Source organism: Podarcis erhardii (genome assembly GCF_964252035.2).
Source record: "Podarcis erhardii genome assembly, chromosome: 4".
NCBI classification, from domain to species: Eukaryota; Metazoa; Chordata; class Lepidosauria; order Squamata; family Lacertidae; genus Podarcis; species Podarcis erhardii.
Window position 1 is genome coordinate 4,904,689 of NC_138508.1, and position 26,193 is coordinate 4,930,881.

The window sequence follows — 26,193 nt, forward strand, 5'->3', positions numbered from 1 at the left end:
CTGGTCTCATTCTGTTGGTTTCCCAACTCATCTGAGGGTTCTTTTCATCTTGTTTTGGGGGGAGACAGTTGGGAAGGAGGGTCCAGAGGAGGGGATTTCTGCACAAACAAACATATGAAATGGGCACAAATGTCCAAATGCTCTCAGCAGGTAAGGCTTTCTCAAAGGCCCATCTGTAGTTAGAGATGCCCTGTTTCCCCTGTGAGAGAAGCAGGCACTCCTGGCGTCCTGCTTACCTTTTTTCTCTTGCAGTTGGCAGAAGGATGCTGGCAAGACCTCCTGATCCGCCTTTTCATGGGGGCAGAAGGGAAGCAGCTTCTGTGGAATCAGATCAGGTCGGTGGAAGCTGCCTTGTGGGGACAGAGGCCGAGGGATGGAGCAATGTCATGGACTGGTTGGGCACAGAGGAATGGTGGGAGGAAGCAGCCGGGGAACCAGGAAGGGAAGACGGCTCAGAGCCGAAGGAGTGGAGGTGGAGGAAGGATGAGCGGGAAGAGGGAGAAGAGGGGGAAGCCTGGGAAGAGGAGGTGTCAGAAGCTGAAGGGGAAACAGGGCTTAGTGAGCTGGAAGACTCTGTGGCAGAATGCAGTGCAGAATCAGAGGCAGAAGAGGAAGGAGGCGAGTGGGAGAGGAAGGTCGAGAGGCTGAGGTGAGTCAGGAGAAGGAGGAGCCACCGGTGGCTCCCTCTCCTTTTGCCAGAAGGCACTCTCTCTCCTTGTCTCCCAGAGTCAAGAGACCCCCTGCTAGATCATCCAAGACAGATGCCCATCCAAAAGAGGCTTTTTTTAAAAAAGTAATATTTATTAAAGTTTTGACAATATAACACAAACAATAACAACAAAACAACAAATACAAAAAATAAACAATCAAACAATAAAAAATACACAAAATTAGTTTAAGCCTTCTATAGTATAACTTTCATTAGCTTATTTCTTTGACCTCCTCACACCTCCTTTTTTGTATTCTGCTTCAATTTGTTATTTCAGCAAATCCTTTCCATCTTTCCCAAATTTTTATCCATATTTTATTAAAACAAGGTAATTTAACCTTTCCTGCTTTCCATCAATAATTTATTTAACATATATATTTTTAAAATACTTATGCAAAAGTCAGATTATTTAATTCCAGTCTCTTTCTAAAATTCCTTAATTTTACTATGTTTCTGGAAGTAGTCTTTAAATTTCTTCCAATCTTCTTCCACCAACTTCTCCCTGGTCTCGAATTCTGCCGGTCATTTCCGCCATTTCCTTATAGTCCATCACCTTCATCTGCCATTCTTCCCGGGTGGGTAGATCTTGTGTCTTCCAGTATTTCGCAATGAGTATTCTTGCTGCTGTTGTAGCATACATAAAAAAAGTTCTATCCTTCTTTGGCACCAATTGGCCAACCATGCCCAGGAGAAAGGCCTCTGGTTTCTTCAGGAAGGTATACTTAAATACCTTTTTAATTTCATTATAGATCATTTCCCAGAAGGCCTTGATCTTTGGGCATGTCCAACAAAGGTGAAAGAATGTACCTTCCGACTCTTTACATTTCCAACATTTATTGTTGGATAAATTTTTGGTGTCATGTTCCACCTGTAAACCATTTTCATTATATTCTCTCTTAAGGCATTACAAGCCGTAAATTTAAAACTGTTCCCAGTCAGCCATCATAATGTTATGCCCAACGTCTTGTGCCCATTTTATCATAGCTGATTTTACCGTCTCATCCTGAGTATTCCATTTCAGCAGCAAGTTATACATTTTTGACAAATTCTTTCTTTTGGAGTCTAGTAGCTGTGTTTCCAGTTTTGATTTTTCCATCTGAAAGCCATTTTTTTTTGTCCAAATTATAAGCCTCCATTATTTGATAATAATGAAGCCAATCACACACTTTATTCTTTAACTTTTCAAAGCTCTGTAATTTCAGTTTATCTCCTTCTTGTTCCAAAATTTCCCAATATTTCGGCCAACTGGCCTCCATATTGAGTTTTTTCTGAGCTTTCGCTTCCATTGGAGACAGCCACCTTGGGGTTTTATTTTCCAATAAATCCTTATATCATATCCAGACATTAAAAAGAGATTTTCTGACAATATGATTCTTAAATGCTTTATGTGCTTTGACCTTATCATACCACAAATATGCATGCCATCCGAATACGTTGTTAAAACCTTCCAAATCCAAAATATCAGTATTCTCAAGAAGTAGCCATTCTTTCAGCCAGCAAAACGCCGCTGCTTCATAATACAGTTTAAGGTCTGGCAGGGCAAATCCACCTCTTTCTTTAGCAGCAGTTAAAATCTTAAATTTTATTCGAGGTTTCTTGCCCTGCCAGACAAATCTTGAAATATCTCTCTGCCACTTCTTGAAACACATCATCTTATCTATAACTTGCAGTGTTTGAAACAAAAACAGCATTCTAGGCAATACATTCATCTTTATAGCAGCAATTCGGACCAGCATTGATAATTTCAAATTTGACCGTATTTCTAAATCCTTTTTCACTTCCGACCAACATTTTTCATAATTGTCCTTAAATAAGTTCACATTTTTAGCTGTCAAATTCACCCCTAAATATTTCACTTTCTTAACCAGTGTTAATCCTGTCTCTTTCTGGAACCTCTCTTTCTCAATCTCTGTTAGATTTTTCTCTAGCACCTTGGTTTTCATTTATTCAATTTAAAACCTGCTACCTGACCAAATTCTTGAATTAGTTCCAGTACTCTTTTAGTACTGGGCTCTGGTTCCTGTAATGTCAGTTCCAGATCATCAGCAAATGCTTTCAATTTGTACTGTTTTGCTCCAACTTGTATACCTTTAACCAATTGGTCCCTTCTGATTGTATTTAACAGAACCTCCAGAACAGATATAAAAAGCAATGGGGAAATTGGGCAACCTTGTCGTGTTCCTTTCTCTATTTTAAATTCTTCTGTCACTACGTTGTTCACAATTAACTTAGCCTTTTGTTCTGAATAGATTGCACCTATACCGTTCTCGAACCCCTGACCGACCTCCATCCCTTGTAGGTTTTTCTTCATAAAATTCCAAGAAATATTGTCAAAGGCTTTCTCCGCATCCACAAATATAAGGACAGCTTTAGTATTGATGTTCACTTGTAGTTTCTCCAGAATATTATGTTCCTTGTATTGTCAGACAAATGTCTGCCCGGGAGAAAGCCCGCTTGTTCTTTATGAATTCCTTCTGCTAATACCTTTTTCAATGTTTTAGCCAATATGTCTGCAAAAATTTTGTAATTAGGGCATGTCCACCAGAGGTGAAATAATGTTCCTTCATTTTCTTTACATTTCCAACATTTATTATCAGACGAATGGTATATTTTGGCAAGTTTAACTGGGGTCATGTACCATCTATATATCATTTTCATTACATTTTCCTTCAGAGCATTACATGCAGTGAAGTTCAGCCCAGTGGTCCATAACCTTTCCCAGTCCTCGAACATAATGTTATGCCCAATGTCCTGTGCCCACTTTATCATAGTCGATTTAACCATTTCATCTTGTGTGTTCCATTTTAACAGCAAGTTATACATTCTAGATAGTACCTTAGTCTTTGGTTCTAACAATTCTGTTTCTAACTTCGATTTCTCCACTTGGAACCCTAACTTTTTGTCATTTTTAAAAACTTCTTTAATCTGAGCATAATGTAACCAGTCTCGCACTTTGTCCTTCATTTTCTCCAAACTCTGCAATTTCCAATCGTCTCCATCTTTTTCTAATATTTCCCAATATTTTGGCCATTTGGCCTCCATATTGGGTCTTTTTCGGGCCTTAGCTTCCAGAGGTGAAAGCCACCTTGGAGTTTTATTTTCCAATAAGTCTTTGTATTTTGTCCAGACATTAAACACTGCTTTCCTGACAATATGGTTCTTAAAGGCCTTATTGATCTTAACCTTGTCATACCATAAGTATGCATGCCAACCAAAAGCATTGTTAAAACCTTCCAGGTCCAGTACGTCAGTGTCTTCGAGAAGTAGCCAGTCTTTTAGCCAGCAGAAAGCTGCGGCTTCATAATACAACTTTAAGTCTGGCAGGGCAAAGCCCCCTCTTTCTTTCGCGTCTGTTAATATCTTAAACTTAATTCTGGGCTTTTTGCCCTGCCAGACAAATCTAGATATATCTTTCTGCCACTTCCGGAAGCACTCCGTCTTGTCCACAATCTGTAGTGTTTGAAACAAAAACAACATTTTTGGCAATACATTCATCTTAATAGCAGCAATTCGGCCTAACAAAGAAAGCTTCAGTTTTGTCCAACTATCCAAGTCTCTCTTAATTTCAGACCAACATTTTTCATAATTATCCTTAAATAGACTCAGATTTTTTGCTGTTATGTTTACCCCTAGGTACTTTACTTTTTTAACAACAGTTAGTTCTGTTTCTCTCTGAAACCGTTCTGACTCTGTATCTGTCAAATTTTTTCCCAACACCTTGGTTTTCTGTTTGTTTAATTTAAATCCCGCCACCCGACCAAAGTCCTGAATCAATTGTAATACTCTTTTCGTACTAGATTCTGGCTCCTGCAGGGTCAAAACTAGGTCATCTGCAAAAGCTTTAAGTTTGTATTGTTTCGCTCCGACCTGAATCCCTTCCACCAACCGGTCCCCTCTGATCATGTTCAAGAGCACCTCCAGAACCGAAATAAATAACAGAGGGGAAATCGGGCAGCCTTGTCGTGTTCCTTTTTCAATTTTGAACTCTTCTGTAACCACATTGTTAACTATCAATTTGGCCTTTTGTTCTGAATATATTGCATCAATCCCATTCTCAAACCCTCGTCCCACTCCCATTTCTTTTAAATTTCCCTTCATAAATTTCCAAGAAATATTATCAAAGGCCTTCTCCGCATCTATAAAAATTAGCACTGCTTTTGTGTTTATATCTGTTTGTAAAAGTTCCAGAATGTCAATAATGTTCCTTGTATTAGCAAACATGTGTCTACCTGGGAGAAAGCCTGCTTGGTCTTTATGGATTACCTCGTTCAAAACTCTTTTAAATCTGCTTGCCAAAACATCTGCAAATATTTTGTAATCCACATTTAAAAGGGAAATGGGACGATAGTTCTTGAGTTGTGTCTTTTCAGTTTCCAGTTTTGGTATCAATGTGATAAAAGCTTCCTTCCACGATTCCGGCACCCTCTTCCCCTCCATAATTTCGTTGCAGACCTCCATCATTGGTTGGATCAGGTAGTCTTTTAATGTCTTATAATACTTGGAGGTCAGGCCGTCTGGCCCTGGAGATTTGCCCAATTGCATGTTCTGAATGGCTTGTTCAATCTCTTCTCGTGTTATTTTGTTGTTCAGGATTGATCTGTTTTTTTGTGACAATTTTGTTAGTCCATTTCTTTCCAAAAATTGTTTAATCTCAACCTCGTCTTGCGGCCCTTGAGTATATAATTTTTTGAAATATCTCTGGAAGCACTTTCTGATTTCCATGGGGTTCTGAATATTTCTTCCTTCGATTTCTAGATTTGTAACTGTATTTAATTTTTGTCTCTTCTTCAGCTGCCACGCAAGCAGTTTCCCACATTTATTCGCCGATTCAAAAGTTTTTTGTTTCATTAATTTAATTTTCCACTCTATTTCCTGGTTTATCAGTTTAGAATATTGTGCTTGGTAGAGTTTAATTTCTCTCAGAATCGGCTGTGACTTCGGATTTGATCTTAACTTCTTCTCCAGTTCTTTGATTTTCTGCAGGGTCTTGTCTTTCCTTTCATTTTGTATCCTTTTCTTTACAGCGTTCTGTTGTATCAAGAACCCCCTCATCACAGCTTTGCTTGCGTCCCAGATAGTTCTTTTTTCCACCGTAGTGCTCATGTTTATCTCAAAGTAATCCTTCAAAGCTTTTTGGGCCTTCTTAATAATCTCCTGATCTCTAAACAAGTTGTCATTCATCTTCCATCTAAAGGAACCGGTTGGCAGTAGTGTCATGTCCATCTTCAGTGCATTATGGTCGGAGCAGGTCTTTGGGCAGATTTCCACTTTTCTAACCTTGGGTGCCAGACCTCTAGTTATCCATATTTGGTCGATTCTTGTCCAAGTCAGCTGGGCTTCAGAGAAGAATGTTCCCTCTCTTCCCAGGGGGTTCTTGGTTCTCCAAATGTCAATCCAGTCCATATTGTCTGTCATTTCAAAAAAAAGTCTTTGGTAGTCTGCCGTCTTTTGTAACATTTTGGTTTTGTGACTTATCCATGTTAGTCGATACGACCCCATTCATATCTCCCATCATAATGATGTTGTTGTAGTCCAGATAGTCCAGCATAATCTCATGCAACTTCTTGTAAAATTCCGATTTCCCGTCATTTGGTGCATAAATTCCTAGTATCAGAATCTTTTCTCCTTGATGTTGTATCTCAATTGCTAGAATTCTTCCATGCTCATCTTTGAATAAAAATTTAGGTGACAGGCTCTCTTTTGCATATATCACCACCCCTCGCTTCTTTACTCTGTCCGAAGATATAAATTCTTGGCCAAGTCTTTTGTTTATTAACACCTTTCTATGGAGCCTAGTCACATGTGTTTCTTGTAAGCAAATAATGTCCAATTGTTCTTTTTTTAATATATGAAAAATTTTCCTCCTTTTTTCCGGGATGTTACAACCATTAATATTCCAGCTCAAGAGTTGCAGAGACATCCTGAATAAATCTGGTTATTTTTCGGGGGGTGGTACCTTATTCACTGGGTCTTCAAGATCCAAGGGTGCAGGTACCTCTGGTGTTTCAGGCCCTGGAGGTAGCTCAGTTCCTTTGTGAAGGTCCTCTCCAGAACATTGGAGAAATTTATCTCTATCTTCCAATGTTCTGATTTTAATCTTCTTCCCTCTAAAGGTGAAAGATAATCCTTGGGGGAATTCCCACCTAAAGATGATTGAGTTGTTCCTTAGCAATCTTGTCAGCTCCAGATAGTTAGATCTAAGATCCAACAGTTGTTTAGGAATGTCCTTGTAAATCTCAATTCTTTTGTCCGAAATGTCCAGTGACTTTCCGTAGTGTAGGCCCAGAATCTTGTCCCTTTCCTCCTTTGACCTCAATATTATCAAACAGTCTCTGGGCTTCTCTTTCTTTATAAGTCTTCCAAGCCTGAAAGCTGAAACAATTTTAAAATCCTTTTCCTCTAAGTTCCAAAATTTGGAGAATTCTTTAGTCAAAAACTCAGCTAGGTTGCCTTCTTCCACTTCTGGTATCGCCCTTATCCTTAAATTACTCTCCCGGTTCCGCAATTCTATCATAGAAAGATAGATCTGGTGTTCACCTACTTGTTTGCAGAGTGGTCTTACCTCTTGTTCTAAATTTTCAAGTTTTTGGCTGGTATCTTCAGCCAATTTCCGATTTTCCCCTGCAGCCTCCTTCAATTCTCCAATTGCTTGTATATTCTGTGCTACTTGTCCAGTTAATTTATTTAAACATTCTGTGTTTTGGTCAATTTTATATGTTTGCTCATCTACAAAAATTTTGTAATCCACGTTAAGTAGAGATATGGGGCGGTAGTCCTTAAGCTGTGTCTTTTCAGATTCTGTTTTTGGTATAAGTGTGATGTAAGCTTCCTTCCACGACTCAGGTGCTCTTTTCCCTTTCAGTATTTCATTGCAAACGTCCTTTCGTGGTTGTATTATCCATTCCTTCAATGATCTGTAATATCTTGCAGTCAAACCATCTGGTCCTGGTGATTTACCTAATTGCATATTCTGAATAGCCAATTCTACTTCCTGATCCATTATTTTATAGTTCAACATTAGTTTATTTTCTTGTGAGTTTTTTGTAAACCGTTTAATTTCAGAAAGCGATCAATGTCTGTTTCTTTCTGCGGCTCCTGTGTATATAGCTGTTTAAAATACCTCTGGAAGCACTTTCTTATCTCCCCTGGATTCTGTATATTCTTTCCACTTCCAAATTTGTAATGATATTAAGTTTTTGTCTTTTTTTTCATTTGCCAGGACAACAGTTTCCCACATTTATTTGCCAATTCAAAAGTCTTTTGTCTCATTTGTTTAATTTTCCATTCTATTTCCTGATTCATCAATTTCATATATTGTACTTGGTATAACTTTATCTCTTTCAGAATCTCCTGTGATTTTGGTTTCGCTCTCAATTTCTTTTCTCCTTTTATTTTCTCCAAGATTTTGTCTTTTTTCTCATTTTGTAGTCTCTTTCTAATTGCATTCTGTTGTATCAAGAATCCTCTCATGACTGCTTTACTTGTGTCCCAAATTACTCTTTTCTCGACCGTTGTATTCAAATTTATTTCAAAATAGTCTCTCAGAGTTTTTTGGGCCTTCTTGATCACTTCTTCATTTCTAAATAAAGTGTCATTCATCCTCCATCTGAAGGATCCAATTGGTGTTAGTTTCAGTTCCATCTTAACAGCATTGTGATCAGAGCAAGTTTTAGGGCAAATTTCCACTTTTCTAATCTTCAGAACCAACCCTCTAGTTGCCCAGATTTGGTCAATTCTTGTCCATGTAATTTTAGCCTCAGAAAAGAAAGTTCCCTCTCTTTCCAGAGGGTTCTTTAGTCTCCAAGTGTCAGTTAAGTCTAAAGTGTCCGTCATATCAAAAAAGGTTTTTGGTAGTCTACCATTCTTGGTAACTACCTGTTTCTGTGCTTTGTCCATATTGGTAGAAACCACTCCGTCCATATCCCCCATCAGGATCAAATTATAGTCCAAATAGTCCAACAGAGTCTCATGTAGCTTCTTAAAGAATTCCGATTTCCCCTCATTTGGTGCATAGATGCCTACAATTAAAAATCTTTCTCCCTGTGATTGAATTTCAATTGCCACAATTCTTCCATGCTCATCTTTAAATTTGAGTTTCGGTGATAGGCTTTCCTTTGCATAAATTACTACTCCTCTTTTTTTAACTTTGTCCGATGAAATAAATTCTTGTTCCAATTTTTTATTACTGAGAATTTTCCTGTGTAGCCTAGTCACGTGTGTCTCTTGTAGGCAGATCAAGTCCAATTGTTCCTTTTGCAATAAGTGGAAAATTTTTCGTCTCTTCTCGGGCAAGTTACAGCCGTTAATGTTCCAGCTTAATATTTGTAATGCCATGATGTAATTACTCTGCTTTTCCTCCAACTGCACCCTGGAGTTGTTCTTCGTCTGTTGATTTCACTCTATTGTCTAATCCAAAGGATAAGTTCGATACATCCAATACCAGTGCTCCCGGCTGTTGTCCCGTCTCCTTCTGTAGGTCTTCTTCGTACTTGTCCAAAAATTTAATTTTGTCTTCCACTGATTTTATCTTTATCTTCTTTCCTCTGTAGGTAAAGGATAGGCCTTGGGGGAATTCCCACCTGAAGTTGATTTTGTTCTTTCTCAAGTGACCCACTAAGTCATTATAGTCCCATCTGAGCTCCAAGAGATGCTTCGGGATATCCTTAAAGATCTCCACTCTTGATTGTGCGATTTCCAAAGATTTATCGTAGTGGCAGCCCAGAAATTTATCTCTTTCCTCCTTGGATCGTAGTGTTATCAGACAGTCCCTTATTCTATTTTTATCTTTCTTTCCTCCTCTTCCAAGTCTGAAAGCTGTCACGATTTTAAATTCCTCCTCATCCAGGTTCCAAAAGTCGACAAATTCTTTGGCAATAAAGTCTGTCAAGCTGCCCATTTCCAACTCTGGGACTGCTCTGATCCTCAAGTTGGTCTGTTTGTCCCTAAGCTCAATCATAGACAATTTCAATTTATGTTCATCAAGCTGTTTCCATAAATCTGGAATTTCCTCTGATTCCAACTTTAATACTTTAGATTCTGTAGCAGACGCCTTACAGTCTGCAGTTTCGGCCTTCTCCTTGGCTTCCTCTGCGGTTTGTTTTACCTTTTTATTTCCCTTTATTAATTCCTGGATAGATTCTGTATTTCAATTCATAGAGGTAACTGCAACCTCCACTCTCTTATTTAATTGCTCCAATGATGCATTTATTTTTTCAAATGTTTTAACAAAAGTCTCCTCTGTAATCATCACCTTAGATTGTGCTGGAGCAGCTGGAGATGAGTTAGATGAGGCCGAAAGGCCTGCCGTTGACTGCCTTCGAGACTGCTGCCACTGTCTCCCAGATCTCAAAGTCCCCTCCCGAGAGTCTTTACCATCTGCCATAACAATTGAGGAATATCAAGGTCACTCTCACAGTCTCACAGTCTCACAGTTCTATTTTACCAGTGGAAATTTCCCTTCTCCAGCCCTTACAGCAGTTTCAAAAACTTCCTCTTGGAGGAGGTAGTTACAATGTATCCTTAAAATTCTTGTTACTTTAAAGTTCTTTAAAGTTCTTAAAGTTTTCCAAATACTTCCAATTGTAGCCAAATTTTGTTACTTTCAGTTTCAAACCCTTCTTTTAAAAGTTTAAGAACGATTGGAAACAAAGACTCTACTTTCTCACCCAAAAGAGCTCCTTCAAAGTAGCAATCTCAATGTTCCATTGGCAGACCAAGTCCAGGTTTAAAGTGGTGGATTTCTCTAGTCTTAAAGTCCCTTCCCTGCAGGTTTAAAAGTGTCAGAAAGAGCACCCCCCTCTTTCTCCCTGCTACAAGGGGGGGGGGGATTTAATCTTTCAAAAGTCTGGAATTTAGATCTTATCCATTCGGCTTTCCAAGACTTCACTTGCAGCCTCTTTGCTTTGTACTATTTACAAAAGCAGAAGGCGAACTTCCTGTTTAAGCCTTCCCGCTGTAGCGCCAAATTAAAGTCTTTCTTTTGAAGTAGTTTCAAATTAAAGTTCTTTAAAAAGTTCCCTTGATAGTCTTCCGAATTGTTCTACTCATGGGTAGTTGTTTAGAGTCAAATTGTCCACAGGAAAGAAGTTAGCGCTATCCGACCACAGCTGTGTGGCTTCACTCCGTGAAAAAAGCGATCGCCTCGCAGCACCGCGCCGCTCTCCCTTATCCGCTCCAGAAACCCCGAAAAAAGGGGGGGTTCCCCACGGAAAGGGGGGGCGCTAAAGGTGCAAATGAGGCTTATTTTATTTCTAGATTGATAACTGAATGCAAAAATAGGTATCTAAGCAGAGTACAAAAGAGAACAAATAGCGGCCTGGATTCACCTAACCAGCCCCATCGGCTGCAAAATGGCGCCTGCCTCCAATTCCTCCCCTTCTCCATGCCCCCATGAACCCCTCGAATTTGGCTCTAGTTCTTAGGAGGGAACAGCTCAGGAGGAGAGGAGAAAGTGGATCCTTCCATTGGGGAAACTGGAATGCATGCCTATGCAGAATGACTTGAATAACACAAGGTGGAGTACAACCTATTTGCACAAAAACGAATACCCATAATTTAAACTTAGAATAAAATAAGCATCCATAAATAAAATGTGCAGCAAAGCAATCCTGTTGAAACAACTCCCCTGCGTGAGTGCCTTGCTCCTGCCACTCACCACCTGGCCCAGGGCGGGGCCTGAAGCCTCATAAGGACGGTTGCTGCTGCTGCTGCTGCTGCTGCTGGCCAGGTGGACTTGGAGCGGTGCAATGTTCTTTTTAAAATGTTTTTTTAAAAATTCTTTTTTTCCCTTTTGATTACAGTGGTACCCCTCAAGACGAAATTAATCCGTTCTGCGGGTGCCTTCGTCTTGCAGGGATTTTCGTCTTGCGGAGCTCCGCTATCAGCGGATCAGCTGATAAGCGGTAATTGACAGATAAGCGGCTTAGCGGATAAGCGGCAATTTGCAGATAAGCGGCTTAAGCGCCTTTCAGAAAAGGCAAAAAAAAGGGAGACCACGAAAAAAATTTCGTTTCGTGAGAAAACCCCATAGAAAAAATCTTCTTGCGAAGCAGAAAAGATATCAGAAAGCCCTTTCGTCTTGCGCGTTTTTCGTTTAGCGGGGCATTTGTCTAGCGGGGTAGCACTGTACTTTTTTGTGGGGGGTGGGGTGGATGTTTGGTTGGGTTCGGGAATTTGTTTGATTTTAATGTGTTTGCAATTTTTACAGTTTTTTGTTTGTATTGTTTTATTGTGGGTTCTTTCTGTTTTTTAAGGGTTTTATTTTGTTCTTAAGGGGGGTCAGGGCTGCCAGCCCACAAAATAGCTGGGGCATGTTCCATGGGGGGGATGCACTGGGACAACCGCTCTCAGTGATCACGGGTAGGAGGAGGTTTAGTCGTTGTTGGAGGACTATCCCTGCCTCCAGGCCTGGTACTGACTGGACGGATACTAGAATCAGCAAGGGATACCCACATGACCTGAAGGTGCTGCTGTGCAATGCCAGGTCAATGATTCATAAAACCGCGACCCTTCCCCTCTGCATGGAGGTGGGACCGATTCAGATGGTCCGCCCCACCACTTAATGGCTCCAAATGGTTTCCAGAGAGGGATGCTTTATCCCATGTTGATGGCCTTTCAGCTGATTCCCTGGTGGCCCGCTGGAATGTGGAGTTAACCAGGGCTATTGACTGTTTGGCTCCGAAGCGCCCTCTCCGATTGCATGGAGCCCAGACAGCCCTGTGGTTTTCCACGGATCTGAGGGAAATGAAACAATGAGACGGCTAGAGCGCCGGTGACGGATAACTCATTCTGAAGCTGACCGGACACGGGTTAGAGCTCAATGTCGAGCCTACCAAGTGGCGGTAGCAATGGCAAAGAAGACTTTCTTCGCCGCCTCTATTGCATCTGCAGAAAACAGCAGCAGGAGACTTTTTCAGGGGGTTCGCAATTTAGTGGAACCACCTGCTACATCGGGGCCCAGTATGGGCCACATGATCTCCTGCAATGATTTTGCAAAGTTTTTTGCAGATAAAGTCGCTCAGATTCAGGAAGAGGTAGACTCCACCGTGGGAGCAGGGCCAGGGCGGGAGAGTGCTAGTGTCCTGTCTAGTCAGGTTTTGTGGGATCAGTTGCAATCTGTTACCTTCGGGGATGTGGACAGGCTGCTTGGACAAGTGAAACCAACCACCTGTCTCCTTGATTCATGCCCATCCTGGCTTATAAAAGCTAGCCTGGAAGGGCTGGGAGATGGGCTTCGTGGGGTCGTGAATGCTTCTCTCTGTGAGGGAGCCTTCCCAGACCCGCTGAAAGAGGCAGTTATCAAACCGCTTATTAAAGAACCATCTTTAGATGGTGCCAATATGGCTAACTATCGCCCAGTCTCAAATCTTCCATTCTTGGGCAAGGTGATTGAGCAAGTGGTTGCTGAACAACTCCAGGCACGCCTGGAAGAAGCGGACCATTTGCATCCCTTCCAGTCGGGATTCAGGCCTCATCATGGGACTGAAACTGCCTTGGTCGCACTGGTTCGATGATCTGCGGTGGGCTAGGGACAAATGTGAGAGCTGTTTCCTAGTTCTGCTGGATCTCTCAGCAGCATTTGATACCATCGACCATAACATCCTTCTGGAGCGTCTTGAGGGGCTGGGAGCTGGGGGCACTGTCATAGAGTGGTTCCGCTCCCTCCTCCTGGGCCGTGTCCAAAAAGTGGTGGTGGGGGATGAGTGTTCAGACCCCTGGGCTCTCACTTGTGGGGTGCCTCAGGGTTCCGTCCTCTCCCCCATGCTTTTCAACATCTACATGCAGCTGCTGGGAGAGATCATCAGGGGGTTTGGGCTGGGTGTTCATCAGTATGCAGATGATACCCAGCTCTACCTCTCTTTCAAATCGGAACCAGTGAAGGCAGTGAAATTTCTGTGTGAGTGTCTAGAGGCGGTTGGAGGATGGATGGCGGCTAACAGATTGAGGTTGAATCCTGACAAGACAGAAGTACTATTTTGGGGGGACAGGAGGCGTGGTGTGGGGGACTCCCTGGTCCTGAATGGGGTAACTGTGCCCCTGAAGGACCAGGTGCACAGCCTGGAAGTCATTCTGGACTCGCAGCTGTCCATGGGGGCACAGGTCAATTGTGTGTCCAGGGCAGCTGTTTATCAGCTCCATCTGGTATGCAGGCTGAGACCCTACCTGCCCGCAGACTGTCTCTCCAGAGTGGTGCATGCTCTAGTTATCTCCCGCTTGGACTACTGCAATGTGCTCTATGTGGGGCTACCTTTGAAGGTGACCCGGAAACTACAACTAATCCAGAATGCGGCAGCTAGACTGGTGACTGGGAGTGGCCGCCGAGACCATATAACAGCGGTCTCGAAAGACATACACTGGCTCCCAGAATGTTTCTGAGCACAATTCAAAGTTTTTCTGCTGACCTTGAAAGCCTCGGTCCAGTATACCTGAAGGAGCGTCTCCACCTCCATCGTTCTTCCCAGACAGTGAGATCCAGTGCTGAGGGCCTTCTGGCGGTTCCCTCACTGTGAGAAGCCAAGTTACAGGGAAGCAGGCAGAGGGCCTTCTCGGTAGTGGCACCCGCCCTGTGGAACGCCCTCCCACCAGATGTCAAAGAGAAAAATAACTACCAAACTTGTAGAAGACATCTAAAGGCAGCCCTGTTTAGGGACACATTTAATGTTTAAGAGATTATTGTATTTTAGTGTTTTTTGGAAGCCGCCCAGAGTGGCTGGGGAAAGCCAGCCAGATAGGCGGGATATAAATAATAATTATTATTATTATTATTATTATTATTATTATTATTATTATTATTGCTATTATTAACAGGAAGGAAACAACAGAGCATTGTGTAGCAGATCATATTTCTGCTGTCTCAGAGGAGGACATTTCCCTTTTTCTTTTAGAGTCCAGTGTGCTTTGAAGATGTCGCTGTTCGTTTCACGGACGAGGAGTGGGCGTTGCTGGATCCTGACCAGAGAGCTCTGCATAAGGACGTCATGGAGGAGAATCGTGGGATCGTGGCCTCTCTTGGTAAGGCTCCCTGTGGGATCGTCCTATCTGCCAGGAAATTCAAAAAATATGTCTATAGACCAACCTCACATATTTTCACAGAGCTCAATAGTGGCCCCTATAACACCTGGGAACCTACCACCCCCACAATAAACAGTAACTTAACAGTTTTTTCTTTGAACAATCTTCTTCAAAATATTCCTTTTTCTACCACGAGTGGGCTGGTGTGAACTTTCCAGGCCATCTTCAGTGTCAGCTTCAACCTTCCACAATTTTGACCACTGCTATATATCAGACAAAACAACATTCAACAAGTCTTCAGAATCTAATAATAAATATGTTGGTAAAATGACAAACAACACAGGTAATGAACACACACCCAACTCCCTTCAGTTCTTTTCCATTTGTTCCTGAGGCTCTAATCCCTTTTTGTCTCCATTGCAGATTCTGATGAATTGGAAATTGAGAGCAAAGGTGACCACGATAAAATCCCCAGGGAGGAGAAGCCACATAAAAATTTGGAGTGTGGAGAAAGCTGCAGTCAGAGCTCCAATTCCACTTCCCATCAAGAAAATCTCATTGGAAAGAAACTCTATCAGTGCATGGAATGTGGAAAGAGCTTCAGTACAAGCTCCTCTCTCACTTCCCATCAAAGAATTCATACAGGGGAGAAACCCTATCAGTGTGTGGAATGTGGAAAGAGCTTCACTGATAACTCTTCTCTCACTTCCCATCACAGAATTCATACAGGGGAGAAACCCTATCAGTGTGTGGAATGTGGAAAGAGCTTCAGGAACAGTGCCCATCTCACTTCCCATCACAGAATTCATACACGGGAGAAACCCTATCAGTGTGTGGACTGTGGAAAGAGCTTCAGTCAGAGTGCCCATCTCACTTCCCATCAAAGAATTCATACAGGGGAGAAACCATATCAGTGCGTGGAATGTGGAAAGAACTTCAGGAAGAGTTCCAATCTCACTAAGCATCAGAGATTTCATACAGGGGAGAAACCCTATCAGTGTGTGGAATGTGGAAAGAGCTTCACTCGTAGCTCCTCTCTCACTTATCATCAAAGAATTCATACAGGGGAGAAACCCTATCAGTGTGTGGAATGTGGAAAGAGCTTCAGTCAGAGCTCCAGTCTCACTAAGCATCAGAGAATTCATACAAGGGAGAAACCCTATCAGTGTGTGGAATGTGGAAAGAGCTTCCGTCAGAGCTCCGATCTCACTAAGCATCAAAGAATTCACACAAGGGAGAAACCCTATCTGTGTGTGGAATGTGGAAAGAGCTTCACTGACAGCTCCTCTCTCACTGCTCATCAAAGAATTCATACAGGGGAGAAACGCTATCAGTGCGTGGAATGTGGAAAGAGCTTCACTCACAACCACAATCTCACTTCCCATCAAAGAATTCATACAGGGGAGAAACCCTATCAGTGTGTGGAATGTGGAAAGAGCTTCAGTCAGAGCTCCTCTCTCACTGCTCATCAAAGAATTCATACAGGGGAGAAACCCTATCAGTGCGTAGAATGTGGAAAGAGCTTCACTCGTAGCTCCTCTCTCACTTATCATCAAAGAATTCATACAGGGGAGAAACCCTATCAGTGTGTGGAATGTGGAAAGAGCTTCAGTCAGAGCTCCCATCTCACTTCCCATCACAGAATTCATACAGGGGAGAAACCCTATCAGTGTGTGGAATGTGGAAAGAGCTTCACTGATAGCTCCTCTCTCACTGCTCATCAAAGAATTCATACAGAGGAGAAACTTCCCATCAAAGAATCCATACAATGGTCAGAAAAACCATTATACAGCTTTAGGAAGCCAGGCAAATCCGCACCTTTTTAACCAGGCTTTTGGCTGATTGACATCTAATGCCCTTTTAATATGTGGTGGGTTTTTTAAATATTTTTTTATGTTGTAACCATCCTGAGACCTGTGGGTGTAGGGAATAGGAGCCATCTCTTAAAGGCCTAGGGGTCTTTGCCCCACCCCCAATAAAATATTTAAGGATGCCACCCCCCAGTTTTTGGTGTGTTTTTTCATACACAACCTTTTATTCTTCTGCAACTTGGCATACAATTTCTTTTTCAATTTGCCCTCTTAAAAAAACAAACAAACGCAGAAAGGTCATGAGGAAAACAAAATACAAGAAGATACAAACATGGACAGGTCCCATCTTTGTGGGCAAAATGGAAAAGTTGCTTTGAATCAGGCTTTCCCACACCTGGGTCCCCAGCAGCTCCCGGACTATAGTTCCCATCTTATATATATAATTTTATTAATTTTCCAAAACGGTTATACAAATTGCACAAATTTCCATACATTTGATTCCTTTTTGACTTCCTTCGGCTTCTCTGATAATCATCCATATTTACCTCTCAGTTACGCATTTCTCTGATTATATTGCCATTGATCTTCCCTCCCACCTCTATTGCCTTTTAACAATATATCTCAACTTTTACAGTGCTTCTTGAAACCCCGCCAGCGTTGTTTGCACATCACATATTCTTTTCAGATATTCAACAAATTTCCCCCAATCCTCGATGAACTTTTGGTCTCTAAGATATCTAATTTTTCCAGTTAATCTATCCAATTCTGAATAGTCTGTCAACTTCAGTCTCCATTCGTCTATCGTCGGAATTTCTTCTTGTTTCCATTTCTGGGCCAGTAAAGTTCTTGCTGCTGTAACCGCATATTGAAAAAGTTTACAGTCTTTCCTTCTTATTTCATTAAGGACTACAGTTCCCATCATCCCTTCCCACTGGTCCTGCTAACTAGAGATGATGGGAGTTGTAGTCCAAAAACAGCTGGAGACCCAAGTTTGCTTTAAAGGGAAAGTAGGCTGGCCCTGTGACACCCTCTGCTGGACAAAAGCACTACCCCAGAATCTGACCCACCCCCAGTACTCCTAATTGGAATTTATAGAGCGCAAAACTGAAGTTTGATCGGCACTTCTACCTCTAGGGAGCTTCTAGGTGCTTTCTGCACCACCTAGAGTACCCACAGAATTGTGGCTTCTACTGGCAACACACACAGGAGAACAAATGAAAGACAAACACAAGAGGCAGGAAAAAACCTGGAAAGGGCCATACCAAATGGACATCAGTGTGAAGAGGTCACTTTTCTCACTGCTGAACAATGCCACAGGTAGAGGAGATGGAATGCTAGAAGTGTCTCTGGGGCAAGGGAAGCTGCTGGGAAATTGAACTACGGGCTCAAAATATTACTTTTTTAAAACGTTGCTGCCATTATAGGCAATGCCATTCTAATGGCATGCATGCTGTAAAACAGAAGAGCAGTCAAGTACAACCTTCCTAGAGTGAACATGTTTACACATGGGGAGGGATGTTTGTCCAGCCAGCAGGTCAACTTCCTCTTTCCTTCTGGGCTGGGACAGACTTCCTCTGCATGTGACTAGAGGTGGGTGTGGCCTCACCTGTGCAGGTAATGACAAAAGCACAGGGCAGGGCAGCCATCTCTCTCTCTGTGACTACATGCATCGAAGACACAACATCTATTAAGCCAGAGATGCCCTCTTGGCTTCCAGCCAAGAGAGGAAAAAGGGACTGTCTTCTTAAGAGATAGACTCCAAGTGTATGTTACTTCATTAAGCTAAGTCTGCCTTCTGGGATCTGAGTGTGAACAGAATGTGAGTAAACTCTTTTTATATTTTTGTAAAAGACTGTGTCGTCTCTTCTATTTTATGAGGGAATAAGGGGAAAATACCAGAACAGTTATTATAGAGGCTTTAGCGAGCCTGAGCAAAGGCAGACGCTGCAAATTTAAAATAAAAGGGAATGTTACTCTGCTGATATTGTGGAAGTTGTTAACACAAGTTGGATAAGGATATACTCAGACAATATATCCTTTCCTGCATCCCTGAACATTCCCACACGTGCATCATATGATGGATTGTGCAAGGCAGGACTTACCTGGCGCTCCACCAATATTTTATCCAAGTCAGCACCACTGGGTCATGTGGTTTCCAAGTTAAAGACATAAATTTCCCTCCTTTGCACAAGTTCCAGCTTGTCAATATCCTCATTTATGCTTTTAAAAATTTATTTGCCCTTCATCTGAACTTTTTACAATATAAACATACAGGATGAAAGCATGGCTTTCTCAAAAACAAGACAAGCCAGAGAAATCTCTCCTTTTCTTTTTTTGGATGGAGTTACAAACTTTGCTGATCAGTGGACTGTTGTGGAAATTGTGCATCTCGATTTCAGTAAGGCTTTGGACAGAGTCCTCTGTGATATTTATGTGAGGAAGCTGGTAAAATGTGGGCTGAATGAGATATATGTCTTAGGACATCAAACTGGGAAAGAGGATTTTAAACTGACTGAAGAGGTTTTATGCCCTTGGGAATTTGGTCTCTTAAATCTACCTCTTCGCCTTCAAAATGAGACTGAATGAGGTAACTGTTAGGTGGATTTGACTGACCGAACCCAAAGAGGACTCCTTCATGGTTCCTCCTCATCCTGGGGAAAAGTGACCAGAGGGGTGCTGCAGGGTTCTGACCTCGGCCTGTTGTTGTTCAACATCTTGATAAATGACATGGTTGAAGGAAATGAGGGGATGCTCGTCACATTTGCAGATGACACGAAATGGATCATGATGGCATCCTCTCTTCTTCAGCAACTGACAGGGAGACAAAGAACAGTGCAAAAGCACAGCAGAGTGAAAGAGATAAGACCGACTTCCGTTCTTACACTTCCCAAGCCTAGGAAAGTAAATAGGGGCATGTGACATACTAGCCACATATCCAGCAACAGGAGGAGTGAAATGCTAACACAGCAGACATGATTGCAGGTGATATAAGGGAAAAAACCTGCTCCTTTTTCCTTATGGGGTACCCAAGGGCCCATATACAGTCCTTTTGTAGGTTCTCTATCGGTAGGAGAAAATAACAGAGACCAACCAGAGAATATTGAGAAGCAAAGCAGCTAGTAAGCCTGTTCTTTATTAACTTTTGCAACAGGGTTCTCCACCCACAGGCAGGACAGAGGAGCAGGACCCCGAGCCATGTGTGCAAGCCCTTATATAGACATTTTTAATTGCCCAACCTGGAGTCCAAGACCACCCCCAGAAACTGTCAGGATATGAGTACAATGCAGCTGCAAACAGGCAGCTCAGTGTTTACATCATATGATGTGGCTAGTCCTGGGAAAGAATCTTCCAGGCAGTTCAGGGGATTCACAAGGCTTTGTTCTCAGTGTAATATGAGACCTTACTGTTGCGTATGTGCTCGGAGGAGACTGAACTGATCGGACATGTTTTTTGTGGAGATGTACAGTCAGAAATAAACAAGATGTAAAAAGCCTTTCTGACTATCTTCTTTCTCCTGCTGGTATGCAAAGGGGGTGTGCATCTTCCATTCTGGGGGATGTCGCTATGGGGGCCAAGATGGCGTCCGGCACTCTTCTTAGCTGCGCCACTGCTGTCCGTGCCGGTAAAAACCTCCTCCAGCCTCTTTGGCCCTCTTAGCAGAGTTTACACAGCGGGGAAAAACTGTTGCTTGTGTGGGAATAACTCAGACTGCAAAGCAGGCTTTTCTCTTATCTCCAATAGCCTTTAATCAGTAGAATAACATCGCAAATTCAGCCCGGCGAATTGGCTGGCATTCTCACCGCTTCTCCGCAAAAGCGAAAGGAAAAAGACACACAGAGAAACACTCCCCTCTGTGAACATAGCCATGCCTCAGAATGTGAGACGTCACTCAGAAATGTTTAACCCTGTCAGTTCTGATTCTCCTCACACCCCCTCTCGTCTCGCATCCTGAGGGAAACTGTGAGGACACATCTACAGATCTCTTTGAGTTCAACTCCTTTCCCATTGCCTCTTGCCCCTTCCTGGCTTCTGTCTCAGGCAACTGTTGAACCTCCTCAAAACTCTCAGGTTCGCACTGTGCGAAACCAACCCACGCGCTGGTGACCTGAAACCTCTCAGGTGGTATCCCCTTCGTGGTGTGTGCGGACCATCTGAGCACTGTCTCAGGTGCTCCTTCTGACCCACTGGGGCCAGCAAGTGTGTCTCCGACACCAGAAGACTCTCCCTCTGACTTACTGCGTCTTCGGGCCTTCTGAACTTTGCTAACGGGAGACGAAGGCTCACTCTTGGGCTCTCTTTTAACAACCTGTGGAGATGCCCAACCCTGTTCTTGACCTTGGTCAGCGACCTGGTCCTTATCAACAGGTTCAGCTTCTGCCTCTCCCTCCTCCTCAGAATCAGACAGACATTCTGAGAGAACGTCAGGATTCGCATGGATCCTTGACCAACCATTCTGTTCACAGAACTCAGCATTTCTGCTAACTAGAAGCCTGGACTGATCACCATCTGGATATGCAAACTTCCACCCCTTTGTCCCAGGCTCATACCCACAAAAGATCATTTTCCGGGACCTCGGGTCACCTTCCTTTCGTTGAGCCTTTGGTACAGGCACCCAGGCTTGGGAACCAAACACACGGAAGAAATGCAGCTTCGGCTTCTTTCCGTGGAGTAAGAAATACGGGGTGTCAACCTACCACTGAATTGTAGGACCTGTTCATCGTGAAATTGGCCGTCTTTATCGCCTCCCCCCAAAAACTTTGAGGCAAACCAGAGTCAAACAGTAAAGCGTTAGCTGCTTGAGCTAGTGCCTTGCTCTTGCGTTCCGCCACACCAACCTCCTGAGGAGAATTAGCATCCGTCAACCAGTGACGTATTCCCTTCTGGCGGAAGAAACTCTGCAGAGCAGACCCAGTGACCTCTGCGCCTCGGTCACTCTGAAACCCCTGCACCTTGGTGGAAAACTGTAGTTCCACTGCCGCAACCCAATCTTTGATCAGTTGCGCTGCCTCGCTTTTCCATCTCAGCGAGAAGACCCAGCCGGTTTGGGTAAAATCATCTGTCAGTGTCAGAGCAAATCTGGCCCCGCCCAGACTCTCTGGCATGGGCCCAAAAAGGTCTGAGTGCACAAGCTCAAAAGGCTTTGTGGTTACCCTCTCCAACCTGGGATAACTGCACGCTTTTACCTTTGCCCTTCTGCATGCCCTACAATCTAGGGATCGGTCACATGCTTTTATCTTGCACCCTACTGTGTACTGGGGCAACTTCTGGATATCTTCCCAAGAGCCATGTGACATTCTTTTGTGCCACAAATGAGCACATGAATCATGAGTGGGAACGTTTGCACACTTCGCCTGTGCTCCCTCAGCGTCCCTCTCACCCTCCAGAGGTGTCTCCAGAATAAAGAGATTGTTCTGACATGCAACACTGACGAGTTGCCTCCCACCCCTGGAAATAGAACAGACATTATTTTCAAAGCAAACCTTGTACCCCTCCTGTAAAAGACAAGATACAGATAAAAGACAATGTTTCATCTCAGGCACAACGTAGACCTCCAGCTCTGCCTGCAAGAAAGAAAGAGACACATTTCCAACAGTGGTCAAATGTCTTTGTGACCCATCAGCAAAAATAACTGTTTTCCCAGTTGAAACAGCCCTGCAGTTCCACATCTCTCCACTAGGTGGCATGAGATGATGACTCGCTCCAGAGTCTATGACCCAGCGCAGCACTCTCTCCTCACTGGAGTTGTCCTTTATCATTGCCATAGCAGCAGCTAGGTGATAAGGATTGTCCTCCACACATCCTGTGTCACGTCCTCCCTGCGCTTTCCCACGCTGGCCTCCTTTCCTGGACTGGCTGCCATGGAAACCTGGCTGACTGCCATGGGAAGCGACCTTGGAGACATCCTGCCCAGCCTCTCTGGCTCTCCGGGGGCAGGAACGACTCAGATGGTCAGCAGAATTGCAGATAAAGCAGCGACGAGTGGAAAAAGCCTGAACTGTGCCTTCCGCTGGCCTGGCCCCCCCTCTGCAACCGGATGGGCTCCCTGTGCCAGCTCGGCCCTCTCTTAGACGGCGTTCCTGTTCGTCACTCAAGCGTCCTGTCACATACGCCAGCGTAAGATCTGCGGGATTCATCGATTCCAAAGTTAGACACAAATTGTCATAACTTTTGTCCAAAGAGCTGAGCAAAATATAAACTTTCAGTTCCTCAGAAAAGTTGACTTGCAACAGCCTCAGCTGATTGAAAACAGAAAGCATCTCAGTCGCATGCTGTCTGATGCTATCCCCAGGACGCAGCCTCATCTCAAACAAGCTTCTGGTAGTGTGGATCTTTGCCCCAGCTGTGGTCCTGTGATGCACTCTCTCTAGTGCCTGGTAGGCCTCATGAGCAGTCGCCAGCCCCTCTACCAAAGGTAGCTGTGAGCCCTCCAAACTGAGCACGATAGCTCCTAGGGCTTTGTGATTTCTTCTCTGCGAAGCATGGGCAGCTGCAATATCTGCTGCCGAAGCATCAGCCGCAGCTTGCTGTGGAGGCCCTTGGACCGCCTCCCACAGACCCTTGGCTACCAGCCATGCCTTCAGCTTCCTACTCCACTCCTCCCAATTCTTTCCATCTAATTTTTGAAAAGGGACGGAGTATGAATCCTGGCCGTCTGCCATCTTCTCCCCCAGGGCTCAGCGTACTCACGTATCAGCAACTGCTCCGGCACCCGGTTCTGCAGACCAGCTCCTCCCCAGCGAGCTCCTCTCTGCCTCAAACGTTAGGCACAGCTCCAACTGGCTCCAGCTTCTCAGCTGGCTTCCCCCACACACAGACACATCACAGCAACAGCTTCAAAGCTTGGCTGACCTACATAACCTATGGGGGCCAAGATGGCGTCCAGCACTCTTCTTAGCTGCGCCACTGCTGTCCGTGCCGGTAAAAACCTCCTCCAGCCTCTTTGGCCCTCCTAGCAGAGTTTACACAGCGGGGAAAAACTGTTGCTTGTGTGGGAATAACTCAGACTGCAAAGCAGGCTTTTCTCTTATCTCCAATAGCCTTTAATCAGTAGAGTAACATCGCAAATTCAGCCCGGCGAATTGGCTGGTATTCTCACCGCTTCTCCGCAAAAGCGTAAGGAAAAAGACACACAGAGAAACACTCCCCTCTGTGAACATAGCCATGCCTCAAAATGTGAGACGTCACTCAGAAATGTTTAACCTGTCAGTTCTGATTCTCCTCACAGTCGCCTATCAAGATCTCCCTGGACTGTCCGGGATGTCAGCCAGAGAGGATCACCGGTAAACAGGCCCCAGGAGCAGGGAGAGAGGCCAGCCTCACCCGAGGGGGCAAGTTTTCCAACAGAAACATCATACCTACATCACAGAAAAGGCGGTCTACAACAGAAATCTGAGTGTTGTTTTTACCTTGTCTGCCAGGTTACCTGTTAATGGTCACTTGACTAGATTACCTGGGAAGGCTGGCTATTCTTTTGTAATGATAATGCTTCATTCCTGAGCCAGGTCACAGGCTCACCCTAGTCACACCTTAAATGTGCCCTTAAGGCAGGATTTGTGAGGACAGAGACAATGGGGAGGTTTCTGCATTTCCTTCGACCTTGTAGAGAAATATTTGAGGTGACTGAAAGAGTCAAAACGGCTTTAGGACTTTTCCTGTGGGTTTTGGACATGTGGTTTATATATTTATATATGTGTTTGCTTGGTACATTTAGATCTCTCTCTCTCTAACCTAAAAATTCTTATAACAATTCCCCCCTTTGGGGATATAATTTTTTTCTAAAAAATTGCTGCCCCACAAATAATAACCTGGTATGTTGTAAATGGATGCCTTCGTTTAAATCTTGAGAGACTGCATGTGAGGCCTCTTAAAGCTGTTTGCAGATGTAGCAGTGCACATAGCTGGACATAGGATATCACATAAAAAAAAACACATGTTGCATTTTGTTCCTAAATTACTTGTGGCATTCTAGCACTTTGGGAGAAACATTCTCAATAGTGGTCTATGCTTTACACTTAGCGGGAAGGTCAAATAATGAGTGAAAAACGCAGTTTGTTTTGTTTCTGCCTTTTTTGTGTTTTCCCAGGTGTCAAAGCTAGCTCTCCTCTGGACTCACACCTCCATCATATCACAGCAGCAACAATCCCTGGTGAATCCCTGTAGGGTTTTCATATTGACCATGTCACCTTGTAGTGGCACAGGTTTGGGCATTTATTGAGAGAGATGTCTTTGCCTTGGCCTTTCTATGAGATTTTTATTATTATAGGCTCTGGTCTTGTACTCTAGGGAAGTTGTTCAGTTGTTCCTAAGGGACCAAAAAGCTAATTGCAGCCTGGATACACTTGCCCAATTCTAACGGAGTCCAATTAGAATTTATATAGCCCCATGGTTTGCCGACGTGGAGTTCTGGCCCCACCTGGTGGTGGCGGTCAGCCTGGACCTTGTATGCATCCTTGGCCTGGCGCAGTTGCTCCTGTGATGGCCTGGGAATCTGATTCAGAGGCTGAACCGGAGGAATCCCAGCCTGCACAGGAGTCCCCGCCTCCAGGGCCGGCTGAGCCGGGGCAGGGCCTTGAATCTGAAGGGCCCGCACCTGTGCTGGATCCTCAGGAGCAGACACCAGATGAATCCACTCTGGCTCTGGGGGTGATTGAGGACCCATTGCCTGCAGGTGCTCCTCTCCCAGCCCTGTCAGGGGAAGGTGAGGCTGCCTCTGGGTCCAGTAACCCTCCAGCCTCTCCTGAGCTGCAGAGGCTGAGGGCAGAGAGGCAGAGGGAACTAAGTTCTATCAGGAGGAGTGCTCGCCTTAAGGCCAGGAGAGGCAAGTCACCTTTGGGCCGGGACCGCCCTAGGCCCCAGAGGAGATAAAGGCCAGTCCGTGGGGTGAGGTCCAGGACCTGGGTCGAGGGTCTGCAGACTGTCCTCCATGGGCGAGGTGGGGTCCAAAGCGAGGAGCCAGGCAAGGACAGGAACTCTGAAGGAACAGGACTGGGTGCTGACTGAAACAGCTCTTGAACGACGTTGCTCCTGCAACCTGGGACCGGGCTGACTGGCCTTTATCTTCTCTGAGGCCACCTGGTGGTGGCGGTCCCGGCCCTCAGGTGACCCGCCTCTTCTGGCCTTAAGGCGAGCACTCCTCCTGGAAGAAACCAGTTCCGTCCACCTCTCTGCCCTGAGCCTCTGCAGCTCAGGAGAGGCTGGAGGGTTACTGGACCCAGGGGGAGACTCGCCTTCCCCTGACAGGGCTGGGAGAGGCGCACCTGTAGGCAATGTGTCCTCAATCCCCTCTGGAGCCAGAGTAGATTCACCTGGTGCCTGCTCCTGAGGATCCGTCACAGGTGCAGGTGCCTCAGAGTCAAGGCCCTGCCCCAGCTCAGCCGGCCCTGGGGGCGGGACTCCTGTGCAGGCTGGAGTTCCTCCGGTTCGGCCTCTGAATCGGATTCCCAGGCCATCACACCATCCCCCCTCCCAGACCCCCCTCAACTGAGGGTCTGGACCCGGCTTGCTGGGGTACGGCGCATGGAAATCACGGAGGCAGGCAGGCACATGGACGTTTGCTGCTGGTTTCCAGGAACGGTCCTCAGATCCATACCCCTTCCAGTCTATGAGATACTGCAGCTTTCCCCTGCGGTATCGGGAGTTCAGAATGCGCTCCACCTCGTACTC

At 44.4% G+C, this 26,193-nt stretch overlaps 2 protein-coding genes across 4 annotated transcripts in view; both read left to right on the forward strand.

The window, feature by feature from the left end:
- Nucleotides 1-26,193, forward strand: part of LOC309340929 (uncharacterized protein) — a 171,294-nt gene that overhangs the window by 78,384 nt on the left and 66,717 nt on the right. Inside the window, exon 1 of one of the 3 annotated variants that reach the window (XM_081860184.1) lies at nucleotides 14,448-14,719. The exons of the other annotated variants lie outside the window; for them this stretch is intronic. Coding sequence (XP_081716310.1) covers nucleotides 14,686-14,719 — 34 coding nt within the window. The 5' untranslated portion in view covers nucleotides 14,448-14,685. Of the gene's footprint in view, nucleotides 1-14,447; nucleotides 14,720-26,193 lie in introns of those variants that run through there. 3 annotated transcript variants of the gene reach the window in all.
- On the forward strand, nucleotides 14,823-16,545 carry LOC309340613 (uncharacterized protein; the record flags this gene model as incomplete). Its single annotated transcript, XM_081859498.1, has 2 exons — nucleotides 14,823-15,062; nucleotides 15,143-16,545. Exons 1-2 carry the CDS (start codon nucleotides 15,047-15,049, stop codon nucleotides 16,543-16,545), a joined length of 1,419 nt encoding a protein of 472 aa, XP_081715624.1. The 5' UTR covers nucleotides 14,823-15,046.